This window comes from Equus quagga, chromosome 15, assembly GCF_021613505.1.
Source record: "Equus quagga isolate Etosha38 chromosome 15, UCLA_HA_Equagga_1.0, whole genome shotgun sequence".
NCBI classification, from domain to species: Eukaryota; Metazoa; Chordata; class Mammalia; order Perissodactyla; family Equidae; genus Equus; species Equus quagga.
In genome coordinates this window covers 85,635,223-85,654,597 of record NC_060281.1, presented here as the reverse complement: position 1 = coordinate 85,654,597, position 19,375 = coordinate 85,635,223, and the positions used below count along the sequence as shown (strand labels likewise).

Sequence of the window (19,375 nt, the reverse complement as noted above, 5' to 3'; positions counted from 1 at the left end):
AAGAACTGTTGTCTGGGCCCGGAAACACCCACCAGCAAAGAGTAACCTGATCCTCCCCTCTCCAACCAGCCTAGACAACACGGCCAAGCGAACATTCCCAAAGCCGGATCCTAGGGCACTCAAATTTTTGTCAGAAACCTTCAGTAGCTCTCAGCTTCCTAGGGGATGAAGACCAAACTCCTTAATCTGAAAACCTCTTCCTTCCTCAGCAACTTGCAATGCCCCTTGAAGAACTTCTTGCTCCCTTTCTTTCTGCCCTGTTCCTGGAGATTATTCCTCCATCTCACCCTATCTCATATAACCCCTCTTTGTAAAACCCACTGACCCCTCTAGCCACGTGGAATCGCTTCTCCTCACTCTCAACAATGACTGTCTGGGTCAGGGACTGGTCCTCAGTTCACGGCAAGAAGAGGAGCTGACTCTTCATAGTACACATGAGCCAGAGAAGCCCCTTCCAACTAGAGCCTCTCTGGACAGCTCGGGATAAAGTGAGGGTGTCACCCACCAGCTTAGGATCGCATACATGACGTGGTGACTGCAGGCGGCTGCTTAGGGCGTAGTAACCGAGCGCTGCCCCCACACCAGGCTTCTGCTGGACAGCAGACCTTCCTTCCACTCCCCACACACGGCTGGGCAGGAAGCTACATGCTGGTGAGTTTCCAGCTCCAGACCACAGCTGACCAACCTACAGGTGAACACCTGATTCAAGATGGACTCCTTTTTCTGGAATCTTTTAGGCTTGAAACCAAGAATGTCAGGCCCAGGGATATTGGGGGTGCTGTGTCTCCCACCAAGTAGGTGAAGAGAGAGAGGGGAATAAAGAAAATGCACAGAAGAGAAGACCTGGGGAGGGGAGGCTGGCGTTGAGCCCTGCAGCAGCACTCTCATCATGGCATCCCTGATGTCACCCAAGATCCTCAGAACACGTTCCCCTTTCTGCTCAATGGAGCTTGAGTTGGGTTTCTGTTAAGTGGAACCAGCAGTCCTAACCAAGCCTGAGTAGCATCCAGTTTTTATCTAGGAAAACTGGCGAAGGCAAAAGAAGGCAAGGAGAAGAAACTAACACTGATGAGGGAGCAGAACAGTCTTTATCAGAGATCTCAGTTCAGCCACTTGGGAGCCGTGCATCTTAGATTACGTAGAGAATGTCTCTGATGCTTGATTTCCTCATTGTAAAATGGAAATCTGGACACCATCTCAGAGTTAGTCTGACGATGAAAAGAGACGCTGCATATAAAGCTCTTAGTGCTTGGCGAGCACCCAAAACATGATGGCTGCTTTTACACTCTCACTGCACATTTACCATGAGCCAGGCTTTGTGTTACGTGCTCCACAAACATCTCACAGAACCCCCACCACAATGACAAAGGCAGCATGAGGTCCAATGAGGAGAATAAGGGCTCAAGCACTGAAGTGACCTTTCTGAGGTCACTCAGCCAAAGCTGGATCTCTCTGAACTGAAATTCCCTTCCTTCCTTGTCTTTTCTTTTTTGAAGAGGATTAGCCCGGAGCTAACATCTGCCACCAATCCTCCTGGTTTTTGCTGAGGATGATTGGCCCTGAGCTAACATCCGTGCCCATCTTCCTCCACTTTATATGTGGGACGCTTGCCACAGTATGGCTTGGTAAGTGGTACGTAGGTCGATGCCCGGGATCCGAACCAGTGAACCCTGGCCCACTGAAGTAGAGCGCTCAAACTTAACTGCTACACCACCAGGCTGGCCCCTTTTCTTCTCATTAACTTCCTCAGATGGTCCTCCTAAGTCCCAGAAAGAGCCAAGTCCAAACCTGTTGATCATCTTGTCTTTCAAAACCCTCTCTAAGACTCCACTCCAATGTGGGGTGTAGGCGTGCAGATTTATGGAATGTGAGCCAGACGGGCTTGTTAGAAACTCCAGCACATCTTGTGTGTTCTCTGCCATGAGATTCTCCACGAGGTGGATGGGCCATAGGAACTGAAGGTATTAAGTCAACTTTCAAAATTCTTACCAGTCCCCTAAGATTCTTAATAAATGTTGTTTGAATTGAAGGGTTAAAATGCCTGGGGCATAAACACAGACTCCTGCACTTTGGGGAGGGTTTAAGACACTTTCAAAAGCAAGCTGCTCAGAAATGTCAATTTTAGTCTGTTCTAATTTCCTAGGACTTAGACTGTCACAGGTAACAGAGTCCATCTTTCAATGCTACAACTAGAATCTCCCCAAACTAGAATATCAAGGGGAGATTTTAAATATGATACAGAAGCTCAAAATCTTAGAAGAGCAAGGAGCCCAGATCCACCTCTTCACATGAAGTGAAAAAGAGAGGCCCAGAAAGCTGAGATTTGCCCCGGGCCTGGTGTGAGGCAGGGCCTGGCCTGGTGCCCTGGCCTGCCATATCCCTGGGGGGGCTCACCCTCACCCCAACTCTGCCTCCCTAGCTGATCCTACTGTCTGCCCTGCCTCCCACAGAATCAAAAAGATTATAAGGAGGGGATCATAAATCATTTTTCTCCCCTGAGTTTATAGTGTTCCTTTCTGAGGAGTTCAAAAGCACTCAGTAATAAACCAGGGTGATGAGTTTATGTCTTTTGCTTTTAAAATGAAACTTTATTTGAACTCCTGGAGAGGCATTTATGTTTTTTTAATTTAGGACATTCCTCTCTTGTTTCGAAGTTTCACCCCCCTGGCACTTTCTGTGGGTGGGTGGGTGACGGGGGAGGGAGAGGGGTCTGTGTCTGGCCCTCCCCTGTGCTCCCACAGGCTTTTCCAAAGGCCTGACAGAGTCCTCCCTTCTATGATTTTGAACAAGTTTCAACATCTATATAGAGGAGTCCCTCCCCCCACCTCGATGTTGACTTGGCTGTAGTTTCTTTCTTTCGTGCCTCTCTCCACTGTCCGCCTCCTTCTTGCCACAGCCCCTAAGAGCAAAGAGAGAAAACCAGGCTGTCTGCAGATCGGGCTGCCAGTGAGCATCACTTTGTTTTCTTTACCCTAGTCTCTTGCTACTACCCTTGTGGGCTCAGAAAAAAAGAAAATACAGTTAGCAAAGTTAATAAAATTGAAGCTGAGAACTACACTTTAAGAAGATGAGAGAGAAAGAGAGAGGTATCGAGAAAGGAGGGGGGAGGGAGGCAGGGAGAGAGAGGCAGGCCTGACTCATTGCACCTCCTGTACCAACCAAGGTTTTAAACAAACGTGAAACTGTCTTGATTTGTCTGGCCCAAGCATTTTTGCTAATGATTTTATTCAGGTGTTAAGCCAAATTTCAGTAACTAACCACGTGTAAATACTGCCAGGCCGCCACACAGCCTTTCCAAACAGAAACATGGGGGGTCTGTTGCTTGCAAGCAGGTAGAACCACATGCTTAGCTTCTGGGCCCCTGCATTCAATAAATATTTGGTGAACGAATAAACCCAAGAACTACTTAATGATTCAATATATGTCTAGGGTTTTTATTCCCCATGGCTTCACAGGCCAACAGGCCAAACCATACAAAGCTCTTCAAGTAAAACCACTATTGGGTTGTTCCAGGTGGTGGAGGAAACAATTGGGTTTTCTGAGTGACTTCAACACCACCAAACCATGGGAGAACAACAGGGTATCCCGGGGAGCCCTGTTGCAACCCATTTATAGACACAACAGATGCAAAGGCAGAGCCCCACCAGACTGGGGCAAAACAAACTTAGCCAAACTGCTGAGCCCTGCATAGCAGCAGCTTAAGTCCAGGAGAAAATATTATATTAGGAACATAATATCTACAAGGAAAGCACTGTTCCCAACCTTTGGATGTAGCTGGCATTTCTCCTATGAAAACACTAAAATATTCTCAAGGGGGTCGCCGCTTTCCTAGCATCATAAAGCAGCTCTGGCCAACCATTTAAACGATGAAGTATCAGGGCCTGGGCCACCTAAAACATCTTGATTCAACTTCATGAACTGTGAACCAAACAGGTAATAACTCCAGTGGGGTTTTTTTTTCCCCCCATCAAAGAGCAAGAGAACTCGACAAGTCTCAGAAGATACTCAGAAGACAAGTGGGACACAAAAATCACAAACAGATTAGACCCATGAGGGTCTCCTGGGCCACAAGTCTTTCAGGAGACACTGCTGGGCTATTTTCAAATCTGGGAAAGGCTCCTTCACCAGCAGCCTGCATCAGAACCACCTCTTCTCTGGCCTGCATCTCCCAATATCCCATGAGAGGTCAGGAACCAAGACTGTTTTCCCCCCAGCTGTCTCCCCAAAGTATCTAGAACAGTAGCTTCTGAGAATATAAAAAACATTCAGACAATAACACTATCCTTAGGAGATACCACCTTTCCTCCAACCAAAATTCTAATAACCTTCTCCAAACCTTTCCCTATAACAAAATGATCCAGTTTAAAAGAGGCTGTTACCTGTTATATTTTAGGATCATTGACAGATGGCTTTCCAAAATAAATTTATTTCTATCTTATGCTGCAGTCAGAGGCAATGCTGACCCTCTTGGCTAAACAAAGTCTTTTTTAGTACTTTTAAATGGGATGACAGCAGCCAATGGCAGCAAACATTTTTTGAGAGCTTACTCTGTGCTACACGGTTGCATCTCATCTCATCTCCTAACCATCCCATGAGGTAAGTTCTAATACAGGACCATAATTGCTGTCTGCCATTCTGAAACCAAAAAAGCTCTAAAACCCAAAACTTTTTCCATAACTTACTTGGCAGCAAAACTTAATGGACCTGAACTCATCTGGAGGCAAAGCTGACCTGAACTAACATGAAGGTATTTAGATTTTAGTTAACCCACTATTCTTTTCTTTTCTTTTTTTTTTTTAGGAAGATTAGCCCTGAGCTAACTACTGCCAATCCTCCTCTTTTTGCTGAGGAAGACTGGCCCTGAGCTAACATCCAAGCCCATTTTCCTCTACTTTATATGTGGGACACATCCCACAGCATGGGTTTTGCTAAGTGGTGCCATGTCTGCACCCGGGATCCGAACCAGCGAATCCCGGGCCGCCCAGAAGTGGAACGTGCGATCTTAACCGCTGCACCACTGGGCCGGCCCTTAGTTATCCCACTTAATGTGAATATCTACATAGTTTGCTACACAGATATGAATGTGTTTGATTATTGAGTGCTGCCCCAGATCTCCCGGGGGTTACTTAATGTAAAATGTGTGTACCTTAATACCTTTCCAAACTCCTCAAATCTCAGAATTCTGAAACATCTGGCCCCGAGGGTGTAAGATAAGGTATTGTGACTCTCTATTATCAACCCATTTCTCAGACAAGAAAGTGAGATTCCTTCAGGAGAAATAACTTGCCCATGGCCACACAGTGGACCAGAGATGGAGTCGACTCTGAGGTTGGCAGTCTCCATCACAGTCCAAGCTTGTAAGCACCACAATGGGCTGCTACAAGACACGTCTTGGTCCTCAACCCACATCACTTCAGCTAGGAAAGAGTGCTGCACCCACATGGCTGTTCCCTGTAACCAACGATGTGAAAACTGAGGAAATGGGTGAGTGGAGAACACGCATCGGAATCAGAACAATTCGGAGGGCCCGGTGCTTACCTTGCCCAGGACAGTGAGGCATGGTTTCGGGTCCAACTCTGGCTGTTCCAGCTTCACCACTCCTACCCAGCCATATTCATACAAGTCCTCTTCGTCATTGTTATTACACAGGCCCAGTGGGTGCATCTAGGAAACAAAACGGAAAGAAAACTTTAATACGCAGGTTGCAGATCTGCTTGACTCACACTGTGAATTTCTGACGCTCAACAGTCAAAAGTAACCTCAAAACTAAGTTATATGGGAGGGAGACATTTTTCAACCCATGGGGAATCCTATTTCAGGACAGTGAACTGAACACTGGAGAGAAAACAACAAAGCTACTATAAATGTGTTTTATGGATGCTTTTTCACTAGCTTTGTAAATAGTGGTCACCCAAGGTAGACACCAACCGATGGGATGCAGGGAAAGAAAAATAGCATAACTGCCATGTAAATACCAACCTAAATTGCTAGGAAATAAATACCATAACATTAAGTAGCAATTACCAATGAGACCAGCAAGGTTAGCATGCAAGACTATTTGGCTTCTAGACGTTAACAGCACTTCTACCTCAATTTATGCAAGAAGACCTGGAAACACATTCAGGAATTTATGGAGAGACCACTAGACATATGGCAAAATCACCAATAGAATTAATAGGCTGTTTAAAGGCTATCCCTGGTTAGCGGGAAACAGATGAAATTCTTTGAGGTTTTTTCAAAATTTGCAAAGCACACAATCAAAGACAGGTAGAGGAGCATCGTCAAATTTTCACTAGTAAAAGTGCAGTAGTTGAGGTCTGAAAACAGAACAATCCTAAGGTTTGTGCTCACGGTTCCATCACTGAGTTGTATCAGGCCCTACTATCTGTAATAACAATCCAAGGACAGGAAATCCTCGTGGACAAACAGAACTTATCAAGAAGTTCACGAGCCTAGCACAGTGCTAAACTCTTTAAATAACTGCAAGAAATAAATCTTTCGATTCACAGGATGTTAGAGACACAAGAGGCCTAAGAATCCATTGTGGGAGACAGAATAATGGCCCCCAAAGACATCTGTGTCCTAACCCTCAGAATCTGTGAGTGAATATATTACCTGCACAAGAGACTCTGCAGATGTGATTAAGTTTGAAATGGGAAGATTATTGTGGACTACCTGGGTGGGCCCAATGTAATCACAAGGATCCTTATAAGGAAAAAAGGAAATCATGGAAACAGAGAGGAGATGTGACAATGGAAACAGGGGTTGGATGATGTGCTTTGAAGATGCAGAAGGGAGCCATGAGCCAAAGAATGCAGGTGACCGGCATCCAGAAGCTGGAAAAGACAGGAAAGGGACCCTCTCTAGAGGCTCCAGAAGAAATGCAGTCCTGCAGACCCAGTTTTGATTTCTGACATCCAGAACTTTAAGAGATAAATTTGTGTTGCTTTAAGCCACTGAGTGTGTAGTAACTTGTTATAGCAGCAAATAGGAAACTAACACATCTACCTTATTATCCCCTACTCATTTTACAGATGAGAGCAGAAACTCAAGATAAGTAACTTTTCCAAGACAACACAGCTAGCAAGAGGCCGCACCCAGAGGTGACCTGGCCTTCAGAGTCACAGTCCACTGCCTTCCCACTCCATCTGCTTAACCTTAATGGCTTTTCCTCCAAGAGCTGGGCATCCAATTGGGGCAAAAAGACTAAGTGATAAAGTCTCTAGGAAAAAATGCTGCCAGCTCTCAGTTCTGTCGTATTAGAGGGCAACATGAGTTTAGTGCAGGCGGCAAGAATTGCTGGAACGATTCGGCAGGCTTTGTGCAACTGCTAAGCCTTGAGCTGAGCTTCAAAGAAAGAGTTAGGCTGGTCAGGGGAAAAAGGAGAAGGGGGCAGGCCATCTTTCCAAACCTCGGAAGGAGGAGCTAAGGGCTTGAGGGGTAAGAGGAAGGAGACCAGCCTGATCCATATGGATGGCCACAGTCGACACGGAGAAGGAAAGAGATGAGCTCGAAAATTAGGAAGGAGTGTGGACACCAAGAAAATACCACAGGTACTTCGGCAGAAAGGTGGCACACTGAAAATAGTTATTTTAGGTAGACGGGTTTCTGGCAGAGCTGTGCCTGGACTCAAGAGGCATCAGTGAGTGGAGGAGTGAAGGGTGTAACCCAGAGATGAGATCCTTGGCGATTCAATGAAACAATATGGAAGAGGGTTGCACAAGCCCATGAGGCAGGTGAGCACAGGGGGCTACACGGGGTGGCCAGCAGCTGTCTTTATAGTGGTGAGGATAACCCACTCCCTGGGAATTCTAACACATGAGATGGAAAGCCCTGGAACATCCAATTTTTGGATAAGTCCTTAGGCTCAAAGAGTGTGTCCAAAGGACCATGAGGGTTCTGCAGTTCAGCGGACAGCACAAGTTTCCCTCCAGCTGCCCCTGAAGACCTCAGCCCACTCTAGGATGTTCGATGGTTATTAAATGCTGAGCAGCTTGAAATGCAGACCTCTGACTAGAGAGGGGCTAACCGAGGGTGATAAGCCAATCGTGTCAGAAGTCAGTCACCTCTAACCTCCAGGAAAGGGATCCCAGCCCAGCTCAAGTCAGCTTCCCAAAATCCCAGGTCAAGTCATGTCAACAGCAACCTCACCACTGACCCGTTTCTACAGTATTCCATGATATTTTTAAACTGGCCACATGATTTGGAGGTTTCCAGATGGAGAGTTGCTTTTTGTTACTCACACACACATAAGGTTTGGCCAATAATAAAGAGCTACGCTGGGCGAGTACAGGTATCATGCAGGTCTAAGACCTGGTATCTGCATCAAAACTTTACTGAAGAAGGAAGCCAGACACAAAGGCTACATATTGAATGATTCCATTGATACAAAATATCCAGAATAGGCAAATCCACAGAAACAGAAAGCAGATTAGTGGCTGCTGGGCGAAATGGGGAGTAACTGTTTACTGGGTACAGGGTTTCCCTTGGGGGTGAGGAAAATGTTCTGGAATCAGATGATGGTGATGGATGCACAACACTGTGAATGTATTAAGTGCCTCTGAATTGTATACTTTAAAATGGTTTAAGTGGTGAATCTTCTATCAATTTCACCATAATAAAAAAGTTAAAAAAAAAAAAAGTTCCAAGAATTTACTCAGAAATGACTGCCTTCAGCTACAGTAGAGAATGATGTGGTTTCCACCCTTCCAGGGCCTAAGCCAATTACAACAGCCCTTCTGGAAACCTGTGCTGCAGAATACTAGCCCTGCAAGATGAAAACCAGGTTCTTGTACAAGTAACTAATGCTAAGAAACACTTCTTATGGATTCAGGATTTACATTTGTAAATTAAAGCTCTGCGGAGACCTAAGGTTTAAAAAACAAAAGGTTTCTTTAACCTTTGCGAAAACCAGCATTTCCTACCCTTTGATTATACGCCCATTTTGTGTTTAATACAATCACACCGTTTCATGGGACACATTTTGAGAAATGCATACACACATGAGAGAATAAACCTAAAGCACATATGATTCAAATGCTGAGCAGTCATGACACAAAGAGTAAAGGCTATGGTGGGAAGAGAAAGGACAGTCGAGGGCAGTTGGAGAGAAGGGGAGGGCTGAGAGGGTGGGCAGGATGTGGAGAGAGGGGGAGGAGGCAGAGGCTTAGGAATGAGAACCCAGAGCAGTAGAAGCAGAGGAGATGCCCAGGCCTGGCCCTTTGCAGCCACGGTGAGGAGGAAGTGGGCCTGACCAGGCTAGAGGCTTGTGTTGTGGAGGGGCAGAACACAAGCCCACAGGAGAGGCATGTCAAGAGCGCATCCTCAGGCATGCAAAAATTTGAACTATGTAAGCCTCAAACACACCCACCGGTCCCCTCAGGTTTGTCAGGCCAGGAGCCCTAGGCTACACTCTGCTGGGCCCTATCTCGCTCCTCCGTAGTCAAGCCCTCCCATTCTCCATCAAGACTCACCTATCAAATCTTCTGCTGACACTGGGGTTACTGAGAGCAGCTCAAAATGTTGGCCCTGTCAAGGGTGTTGACTTCTAAACAGGGATCAAAGACTTAAAAACCAAAAGGAATTTTTCTAAAGTGCCAGTAGGTACAATTGGTTGGTGTGGGTTGTTAATTTTCCCGTGGAGGGCAAAGAGGCCACCAATATCACATCTTAGAGATCAAAAATCTACCTCACGATCTCTGCCACCTTCCCAGCTCCACTCGAGTTCCTTCTCTCCTGAGTTCCTGACTCCAGTTTACACCTCCAGGTGCCCAAACCACTGAGCCTGTGAATTCAATCTCAGCCACACTTCACGTGTACCTGGGCTCATCAACCCATCTGCTGAAAAGATTCAGGCCTCTGTCAGCTCGCCCCTGACCAGAGTGTTGGCTTCCAGAAATGCCTGCCACCCCAGGTTTCCAAACATGTACACCTTGGGGTTCTCTATTCCCAAGGGCTCCAAGTTATGAGGCCAGCAGAATGTTTTATAGGGAGGTACAAGTAGCCATATCATGAACATATTCATTCATGAACTGACCTGTCTCAAAGGATGGAATATTCTAGGCAAAGGTATAAAATGCAAACATATACGCAAAGTCTAGGGAAAGTGAGGGGGAGAGCTTTCTCATTAATTGAGCATCTACTGTGTTAGTCTGTTCATGCATTTTAATTTTCTAATCCTTACAGCAACCTCTTGCTAATTATTGGAATATCAGATGATATGGTGACTAGACCATGTAAATAAGTTGCAAACTAGAACTGCAACTTTAGGTTTATTCTCTCATGTGTGTATGCATTTCTCAAAATGTGTCCCATGAAACGGTGTGATTGTATTAAACACAAAATGGGCGTATAATCAAAGGGTAGGAAATGCTGGTTTTCGCAAAGGTTAAAGAAACCTTTTGTTTTTTAAACCTTAGGTCTCCGCAGAGCTTTAATTTACAAATGTAAATCCTGTAAATCCTGAACTGCAAATCAGCGATCAATGCAGAATATAATGGAGTTCATAAAAATCATACTAGTCAACAACAGTTCCAAGCAAAGCCAATGGCAAACACTCTGGTGAAAGGTTAAAGAAGAAATCCACACGGAGCTTCCATGGAAAATGATCAAAGGATTAATACAGAACTTTGGAAAAAGTGAGAGAGTCCTCTAAGATTTTTAGAAAAATAACTTTAGACGATCCTGCTGTTGAAGTCAAACATAAGAGAAGAATGCCACATCCGTACTCTCATACAAATTTCCCGAAAATATCCCAACACTGCCCACACGGGATTCATTCTTTGTTTATTCTCAGAGATCAGTACAAAGCTGAAATTATAATGTAACTTGTTAAATTAAAAAACAATTATTTTCAGTTTCCATTTTCAAGATAAAGCCCAAATCAAACCCTTCTTTCTACTATTTACTAAGACATATTAGCCTCTATTTTAAAGAGATCCCATAGTTCTTTTCTGGTTACAATCATCTACAGAGAATGAGGACTACCTACATATGAAATGCATACATTTTCCTGAAGATTCAGCTAGACATTGCTTCCAGAGGACTGCTCCAGACAGTCGTTACATAAAAACCAGGCTTGTTAATTCATATAGGTTGACACCACTGACATACAGGCAGTGACTACATGTAAGACCTGTGTGCACTTCTTTTTTTAAAAGCTTTTATTTATTTATTTTCTTAAAGATTGGCACCTAAGCTAACAACTGGTGCCAATCTTCTTTTTTTTCCTTCCCAAAGCCCCCCAGTACATAGTTGTATTTTCCAGTTGTGAGCGCCTCTGGCTGTGGCATGTGGGACGCTGCCTCAGCGTGGCCTGATGAGCGGTGCCATGTCCGCGCCCAGGATCCGAACCAGCGAAACCCTGGGCTGCTGAAGCAGAGCACATGAACTTAACCACTCGGCCATGGGGCCGGCCCCCTGTGTGCATTCTGAATGCTTAGTCATTTAGAATTAACCTTAGGACACATTAATGAAGATGTTCAAGCATTTTAACACTGAACTTAATGTGGCACACAAGCATTTAAAACTTACAGGCATTTCTGAGTTTATTTTCTTAAAATGTTTGGACGTGTGGAGTTTACCTGATCAGATGTTTGAAATTTAAGAAGTTTTTGCCTTAATACTTTTAAGAAGGTTAAAAATGGCTGAATCCTGTGTAAGAACTCAGGGACATCGGACAGAACTAGTAATGAAAAACATAAAGAAAAACTCAAACAGACTTGGAAACCTAGAACGGAACTTGACAAAACTCACTGCACAGAGAACACTGGAGAAAGGGAAGAATAGCCTGAAATGAGAGGACAAGCAAAACTCCCGGGAGAAGCCCCCAGAAGAACAATGCAAATAACTAACAAGCTACAATTAAAGTGTGACGATACAACAGAAAATACGTCCAGGGTTATGACTTTGGTCTTGTGCTATCGGAACAATTAACTTTGGGACGCTCAGTGTCCTTGCTTAAGTCAAGGGATGGAAATGCCCAGTTAGTCCTTTATCGGGAGGTCCGACACTATTAGCAAGTGTGGCCCTTGCTCTCTTACTCCTGATTGTGTTCAAAGGGGTGTTTTGGGATAGAAAGAATGAGGACTTTGGAACCATGCAATCCTGTGTTTTTAAACCTCATTCCTGGCTCTTATAAGGCACATCTCCTTGGGCAGATGACTTGATTTCTATAAATCTCCATTTTCTCATCTGTAAAATAGGGACAAAGGCATCTGCCTCAACAGGCTGCTGTAAGGATTCAATGAGATAAAACACACGACCACAGTAACACAGTAGATGCTCTGTCGATGGGAAACCTCTCACTTTCTTCACTTTCTCTACACTTGTCATGTTTGCTTGCACTTTATGCCTTTACCTAGAATACTGGGTCCTTCAAGACGAGCTTCAATGTCACCCCTTCTGTGGAGCTTTTTGACTACACCAGTACAGCTAGTTGCTTCCACCTCCCAAATGCTCTATATGGTGCTTACCACAGTTCCTGCAGCCTCCCTTTTAAGATGGGCACCTGCTTCTGCAAGGGCAGTCTTACTCAGAGGTCCCCTTTCATCCCACCCAGATCCTTGTGCCCAACAGGTGCTCAATAAATGACTGCTGGGGGACTCCTTTCAGCCTGCTGCCACGCCTCCCGCTCTGTTTTTGGTAAGCCACTTGGGTCTCTGCTCGGCTAAGGGAAGGACCAGCAAATAGGTTGGGATTTAATCACATTACTGCATGAACATAAAAAGGCCTTGCTCTTATAGCTGTTGACTACCAAGTCACCAAAGACATTCCCAGGGCAAAAAAGATTTACTGGCAATGGCATAGGAGCAAAGGCTGTTCCTTCTTGGCCCGCCTGTGGAACCCCAGCAGCTGGGCATGCAGAGGCACGAACACTTCCTATATGCAGAGAACACAACAGTGCTGCCCTTCACTCAGGTGGACATGACAGCACCTTACAAGGGCAGTGGAGGGAGAAGAAGAACAGAGGATGTCTCCTCCTCAAAAGCAAAACCTCAAATTTTCCCACCCATGTCCGATCTCAGAAGCTGCTGTCAGCTCCAACAAAACAAGGGGATAAACCAAGAAGAGGCAGGCATGGGATCCAGGGCACAGGGAATTCAACAGAGAAGAGAAATTGATGACAATCGGAAATCCCAGGATGACAGCTGATGCAATCAGCCTGCCAGGGACCAGAAGGATGAAGGCTGCAGGAGAGCCACACAAGCAAGCAAACAAACAACAACCTGAGTCATTACCCAGTGGGTGTGACAGTACCAAGAAGAGTGTTCTAGTTCTGAACAAAAGAATTAAATGTGATAATTATGTAGCAAACTAAAGTAATGGGGAGAGGGGAACGCTTATTAACTCCAGAAAGAACCAAAAAGTTACACCAGAATTATAAACCACAATCAGGATATGGCCTGGCTGAGAAGAGTGACAGCCATAATGATGTAAACTCTGGTCTAAAGGACAGTGGTGATATAACTCGATAGCTGTGTGTCGCTTAATGATGGGGATGCATTCTGAGAAATGTGTTGTTAGGTGATTTCGTCACTGTGTGAACATCATAGACTATACTGACACAAACCTAGACGGTATAGCCTACTACACACTATACGGTACTAATCTTACGGGACCATCATCCGAATATGTGGTCCATCGTTGACTGAAACATCTTTACGAGACGACAACTGTACTGGAAAAATGTAGAGATGGGAAGTATGCGAATGTTGTGGGGGGAGAAGGGAGAGGAGGGGGTTAAGAGAAGAAAATCTTCATCTTCCATAGCATGACTAAAAATAGGAAGCAGCAATATATGCTTGTTATTTAGAAATGATTCATCGAAATTTAGAAATATTCACAGAAGTGAATAGCAGAAGAAACCACTAAATAAATGAAAATAGTTGCCTCTGAGAATTAGCAATCAGGGATGGCAAGGGTGGAACAGAGGAATGTTCTTTTTTATTAGAAGCCATGAAGTACTCTTTGCCTTTTCATAAAAATATACACGCACTATTTTGATTAAAAACTTTAAATGCACTGCTGGACAGAAGTCCCTTCCTCCAGGTATTGCAGCAGATTCTATGGGTCCTGTTGGGAAGCATTCCATCAGGTACAAAGAGAGACCCCAAAGGCAACCTGTATAGGACAGTGGACACTTGGAGGGAGACTCTGTCTGGGACGGCTGCTCTGGGAGCCATCCAGGACCCGGGCAGGGATGACTGAGAACACGGCACAGAGATGACTCAGGGAGACACGGTGCAGAAAGAACCAGCAGCTCTCACCACCCCCACAACCAAAAATAACTCCCAGGTGGCACCAGAGTATGATGTGGATTTGGGTGTTACAGAGATGGCAGACACAATAACCAAGGTGATTGTTTCGAGAAGCCCCAATTTTCTCCCACAGACCGATCCTATAACTTCTAGAAGAGGCCCTGAACATCCCACTTAACATTTCTTTTTTCTTTTTTTTGGTGAGAAAGATTTGCTCTGAGCCAACATCTGTTGCCAATCTTCCTCTTTTTTTTTTGCTTGAGGAAGACTAGCCCTGAGCTAACACTTTGTGCCAGTCTTCCTCTATTTTGTATGTGAGTCACTGCCACAGCATGGCTTGACGAGTGGTGTGGGTCCGCACCCAGGATCTGAAACCACGAACCCAGGCTGCGTGCGAAAGCAGAGTGCACAGGACTTAATGACCATACCATGGGGCTGGCCCTCACATATCTGAATAAGGAGCTGCTAGGGCAAAAGAGCAACAACAAGCAATGCGTATACCCGCCCATCATCAGTGCAGCTATCGAACATCTGGTTTTGTACTGAAATATGAAGACGGTCCTTCTTCAAATTTTTCAGAGCCCAATGAAGTTGACTATCATGGTTTCATTGTTTTGTTAATGGACAAAGAATCTACCAGAACTTCAAAGCCAAGACTATGTCAGACAAGGTTAAATATCTGGAGAAACAGACTATGTTCCCTTGAGTACGGTACATCAAGCCAAGCTTTGAAAGCAAGACCAGCTCTTTAAGAAGCTTTCAGTACAAAATCCTTGAGATATACTGGTGCACTTTCCACATGTCGGAAAGGGCAAAACTGAAACCAGGGCTGGTGGTGTTCTTATCCAAGGTTACAATATCTCTACACTCCACTGAAAGTTTAAAATAACTTCAAAAGGGCCGCCTGCTTCTAAGTGGGTTACTGTTACACAGGAGCCAAACACTGAACTAATAGGAGGAGAGATATTTCACTCTGTAATATTATCTCATCGAAAAATTCCTAGGGATTTAAAAGGGAAACTTCCTTCCTTCTGTCCTCTTGCCGCTGTCGGCCAGGGTAGGGTGTCACTGTGGTACAGAATTTCACATGAAACAACAGCCCCAGACCTTTTTCTTAAAAGGTGTAGTGGCTAGAAGCAAGACATATAATTTATGTGAAAGAAAGGAAAGGACAGCCCCACCCATATCTCGCCTGAATCATAAGGATTATTTTTTCTTTACTGTGTACAAAGAAACAGACAACTCTCTTTTGCTCTTTGAACAAACCCAGCCTAAACCTTTTTCTGGATCTAGAATCCAGAAGTACCTGAATACAGTTTTTTTCCCCTGTTGTCATAGCAATGGGGATGGAAATTGCACCCGACACAGAAAAGGAGCTGGCTGTTGCAGCTGTTTGCTGGAAACTTCCGAATGGCAATTGCCTGAGGATTAAACCAGCATTTCTTCCCTGAGGGTGCTGGTTTTCAGAACACTAAGCTGGAGTCTCCTGTAGTGGGTGTCACTTTTTAGAGAAAAGCCAACAATAAGCTCTGTCCTATTTGGCTCCTCTGTACCAAAAGAACAACCAAGAAGTTGCCATCAGGACCTGGGGAAAGCAGCAAGTGTTCCAAACCCACCTTCTCACTTGAATATCTCCCATCCCCTGGATTTTCATTTCGCCGGATAATTATGTTGAAACTTAAAAACATGACGCTGTGTACATCTCACGTCTGACTTTACAAACCTTCATTTAGAACCTCCATTTCCAGTTTCAAATAGGTAAGGAGATGTTTCATTTTTTTTAAAAGTATCCAACAGACTAGAGAATAGCATCTGAAAACATTAAAGCAAAAGCGAATTCTAAATTCATTTTTAAAGTGACTCACCCAGCTACCAGACGACAAGTATTGATCTCTACACAGAAATCCACTGACAGGGTTTTACTTCAAATTGCAAGGCAGCTTAATAAAGGACACTTGATTATTCTTATAAAAAGGTAAGGATTAGGTACTTACACACACCAAAGAGTTATTAAATTAAGAAGAAATATGTTGGAGGGGAAAGGATAAAAGTGGAATTCTCAGTCTTCTAGATTTAAAAAGAATACTGTAAACCAACAAATCATTAAAACTACATAATGCTGGTCTGAAACTAGGACCAAAGAAAGTGGAAACGAAATTCTAAAAACACATTTAAATTTTTATAAGATCTTGTGACGCAAAGCAGGAGTAACATAAGGATGTATAAAGGAATTATTTAGTAAATCCTGTTGGGACAAGTGAATAGCAATGTAGAGAAAAGTTCAGTTTGGCTATCCTAAGTTATTATGAGAAAAGACGAGGCAACACGAGCAAAGGCAATTCCTTTAGGACAACTGACAAGATATATAGTCAACAAAGGGTTCAGAAAGAACAATGTATTCTTAAAACTTCTCCATATGATCAGTAACAGAATAAAGATACAACAGAAAGGAATGAAACGACAGAGAGTTTAGGGATGTATATAAATAGTTTATAGTAAGAACAGAAAAACCATGAACCCTGTTGCTGATTAACGCACAGCAAAATCACCAAAGTGAACCAGTGCTAAACCCACCAAGGGAAGACTGTAGGGTGTATGCAAACACACCTGGCCAAACTACAAGTTGGCTCGATTTGGGGGTAATCAGTCTAGCAATAAGCAACAAAGCCCAAGCTCCTTAAGCCTTTCTTTCTCCCCTAATTCCATTTTTAGAATAGACCCTGAGGAAGTAATCCAAAACAAAGAAGTAATTTTATATGATGAAATCTTCAAGAAGTCCTTCTCCAAACCGTGAAAACTTATAAAAATGCGCCCCGGCCACAACTAGAAGGACCCACAACTAAAATACACAACTATGTACCGGGGGGCTTTGGGAGAAAAAGGAAAAATAAAATCTCTAAAAAAAAATGCACCCCCGCCCCCGATTATATAATCAAGCAAAACAATGTGCATAATTTATGGCATATTATGTAATCATAAGAAGATAATGATGACAATAACATGACATAAAAAGTGCCAGGTATAAAGTTTTAAGAAACGTTTATGTGCAAAATGACACCTATGGGCTGGTCCAGCACGGCTGAGCACACCCTCGAGAACGCTCTCCGAACGCGCTGGAGGCTGGAGAGCCAGGCACCGCGTGTGTGCGCTGGCTGCCAACGCAAGCACAGGCTGGCTGCGAGGGCTCCGCAAGAAAAACACAAGAGAAGGTTTACACCAGCATACAGGGCGGATTCAACAACACTATTCTAATCAACGATGACAGCAGTGTAGCTCTGGTTATCCGAACACTTCGAGCTTGTCCAAGAGGACCACCTGAGCACAGAAATACTCTATGAAGTGACACCATAATTTCATTTCCTTTCTTCAACACATACAAAACAGACAAAAACACTTAAAACAAAGCTAAAAATCCTTTCACCGTATGCCCGAAAAAACACATCCCCAAATGTTACAATAAAGTGCAAGTGAGGGGTTCTCTATAAAATAAAGATGACTCCTGAGATTTAAGGAGTTTCTTACAAGGAACCAATGGATATAATAAGCCCAGCTTGCTGTACTCTTGAGTAGTTTTCTGAATGCAAAGAAAGGAAGGCCTCTGAGAGGTAGATTCACTACATCTCAATCAAGATTCTAAGTTCATTTTTATTTGGAAAGTCTCTTTAATTGGAAAAACATAGAAAGTAAGATGGGAGGAATAATCCAACATTTACCAAGTAACTGTTCTGAGAAGGGTATTCTTAACATAGTGCTAAGAGCAGATACTTTAGTGTCCAGCCTAAGAGCAGAGCCTGTCATTCTATGCTGATACCACAAGCAAACTGTGCTAGTGTCACAATATGTTGGACATGGGCTTTGAGCCACTGGCTGGAGGGGATCCCAGCGCTGCCACTTAACTTCTGTGTGGCCTTGGAAGAGCCAGGTAACCTCCGAGCCTTGTTTCTCCATCTGAAGGGCAGTGCTGACTCTGCACTGTGCATGTATTCGTGAGGATTAGATACAAGGTGGGCCCACATGCCCGGCAAGCGGGAAGTGGGGCAACAGACATGACACCAAAAGCACAAGCAACCAAAGAAAAAACCAGATCAACTGTACTTCCAACAAAATTAAAAACTTTTGTGCTGCAAAGGACACCATCAAGAAAGAGAAAAGACAACCCACAGGATGGAAGAAAATATGTGCAAATCATATATCTGATAAGGGACTAGAATGTAGAAAGAATTCTTACAACCCAATAATAAAAAGACAAATTACCCAATTAACAAATGGGCAAAGGATCTGAATAGATATTTCTCCAAAAGAAGATATGCAAATGCCAATAAGCACATGAAAACTGCTCGACATCATTAGCCATCAAGGAAATGCAAATCAAAACCACAATGAGATACCACTTCACACCCACTAGGATGGCTGTAATCAACAAGATAGAAAATAACAAGTGTTGACTAGGATGTGGAGAGATTAGAGCCCTCACACACTGCTGGTGGGAATGCAGAATGGTGCAGCTGCTTTGGAAACAATCAGGTAGTTCCTCTAACGATTAAACATAGTTACCTTCTAAGCCAGCAATTCCACTCCTAGCCATATAACCAAGAGAAACGAAAACATACATCCACACCAAAACTTGTACATGAATGTCTATAAGAACATTATTTGTAATAACCAAAAGGTAGAAATAACGCAAATGTCCATGAATGGGTGAACAGGTAAACAAAATGTGGTATACCCATACAAGGGAAGATTATTTGGCCATAAAAAGGAACAGAGTACTGATACGCACTACAACACGAGTGAATCTTGAGAACACTATGCTGAGTGAACAAAGCCAGTCACAAACGTCCACATCTTATGTTACTCTATTCATATGAAAGTCCAGAATAGGGAAATCTGTAGAGACAGAAAGTAGCTTGGTGGTTGCTTAAGGCTGGAGAGTGGAGGAATGGGAGGATGGGGGTGGGAGCTAAAAGTTACATAGTTTCTTTTTGAGATGAATTTAAGTGTTCTAAAATTGATCGTGGTGACAGTATATAATTCTGTGAATATACTAAAAAGCCTTGAATTGTACAATCTCTACAGGTGAATTGTATATGTGTGAATTATGCCTCAATAAAACTGTT

The 19,375-nt window shown here is 43.8% G+C and overlaps 1 protein-coding gene across 1 annotated transcript in view; it reads right to left on the bottom strand.

Moving 5' to 3' along the window:
* The window catches only part of ZNRF3 (zinc and ring finger 3), a 61,468-nt gene extending 55,804 nt beyond the window's left edge, over positions 1-5,664 (bottom strand). The window contains exon 1 of the mRNA XM_046640808.1: positions 5,539-5,664. Coding sequence (XP_046496764.1) covers positions 5,539-5,664 — 126 coding nt within the window. The remainder of the gene's footprint in view (positions 1-5,538) is intronic.
* Positions 5,665-19,375: the final 13,711 nt, after the last annotated feature.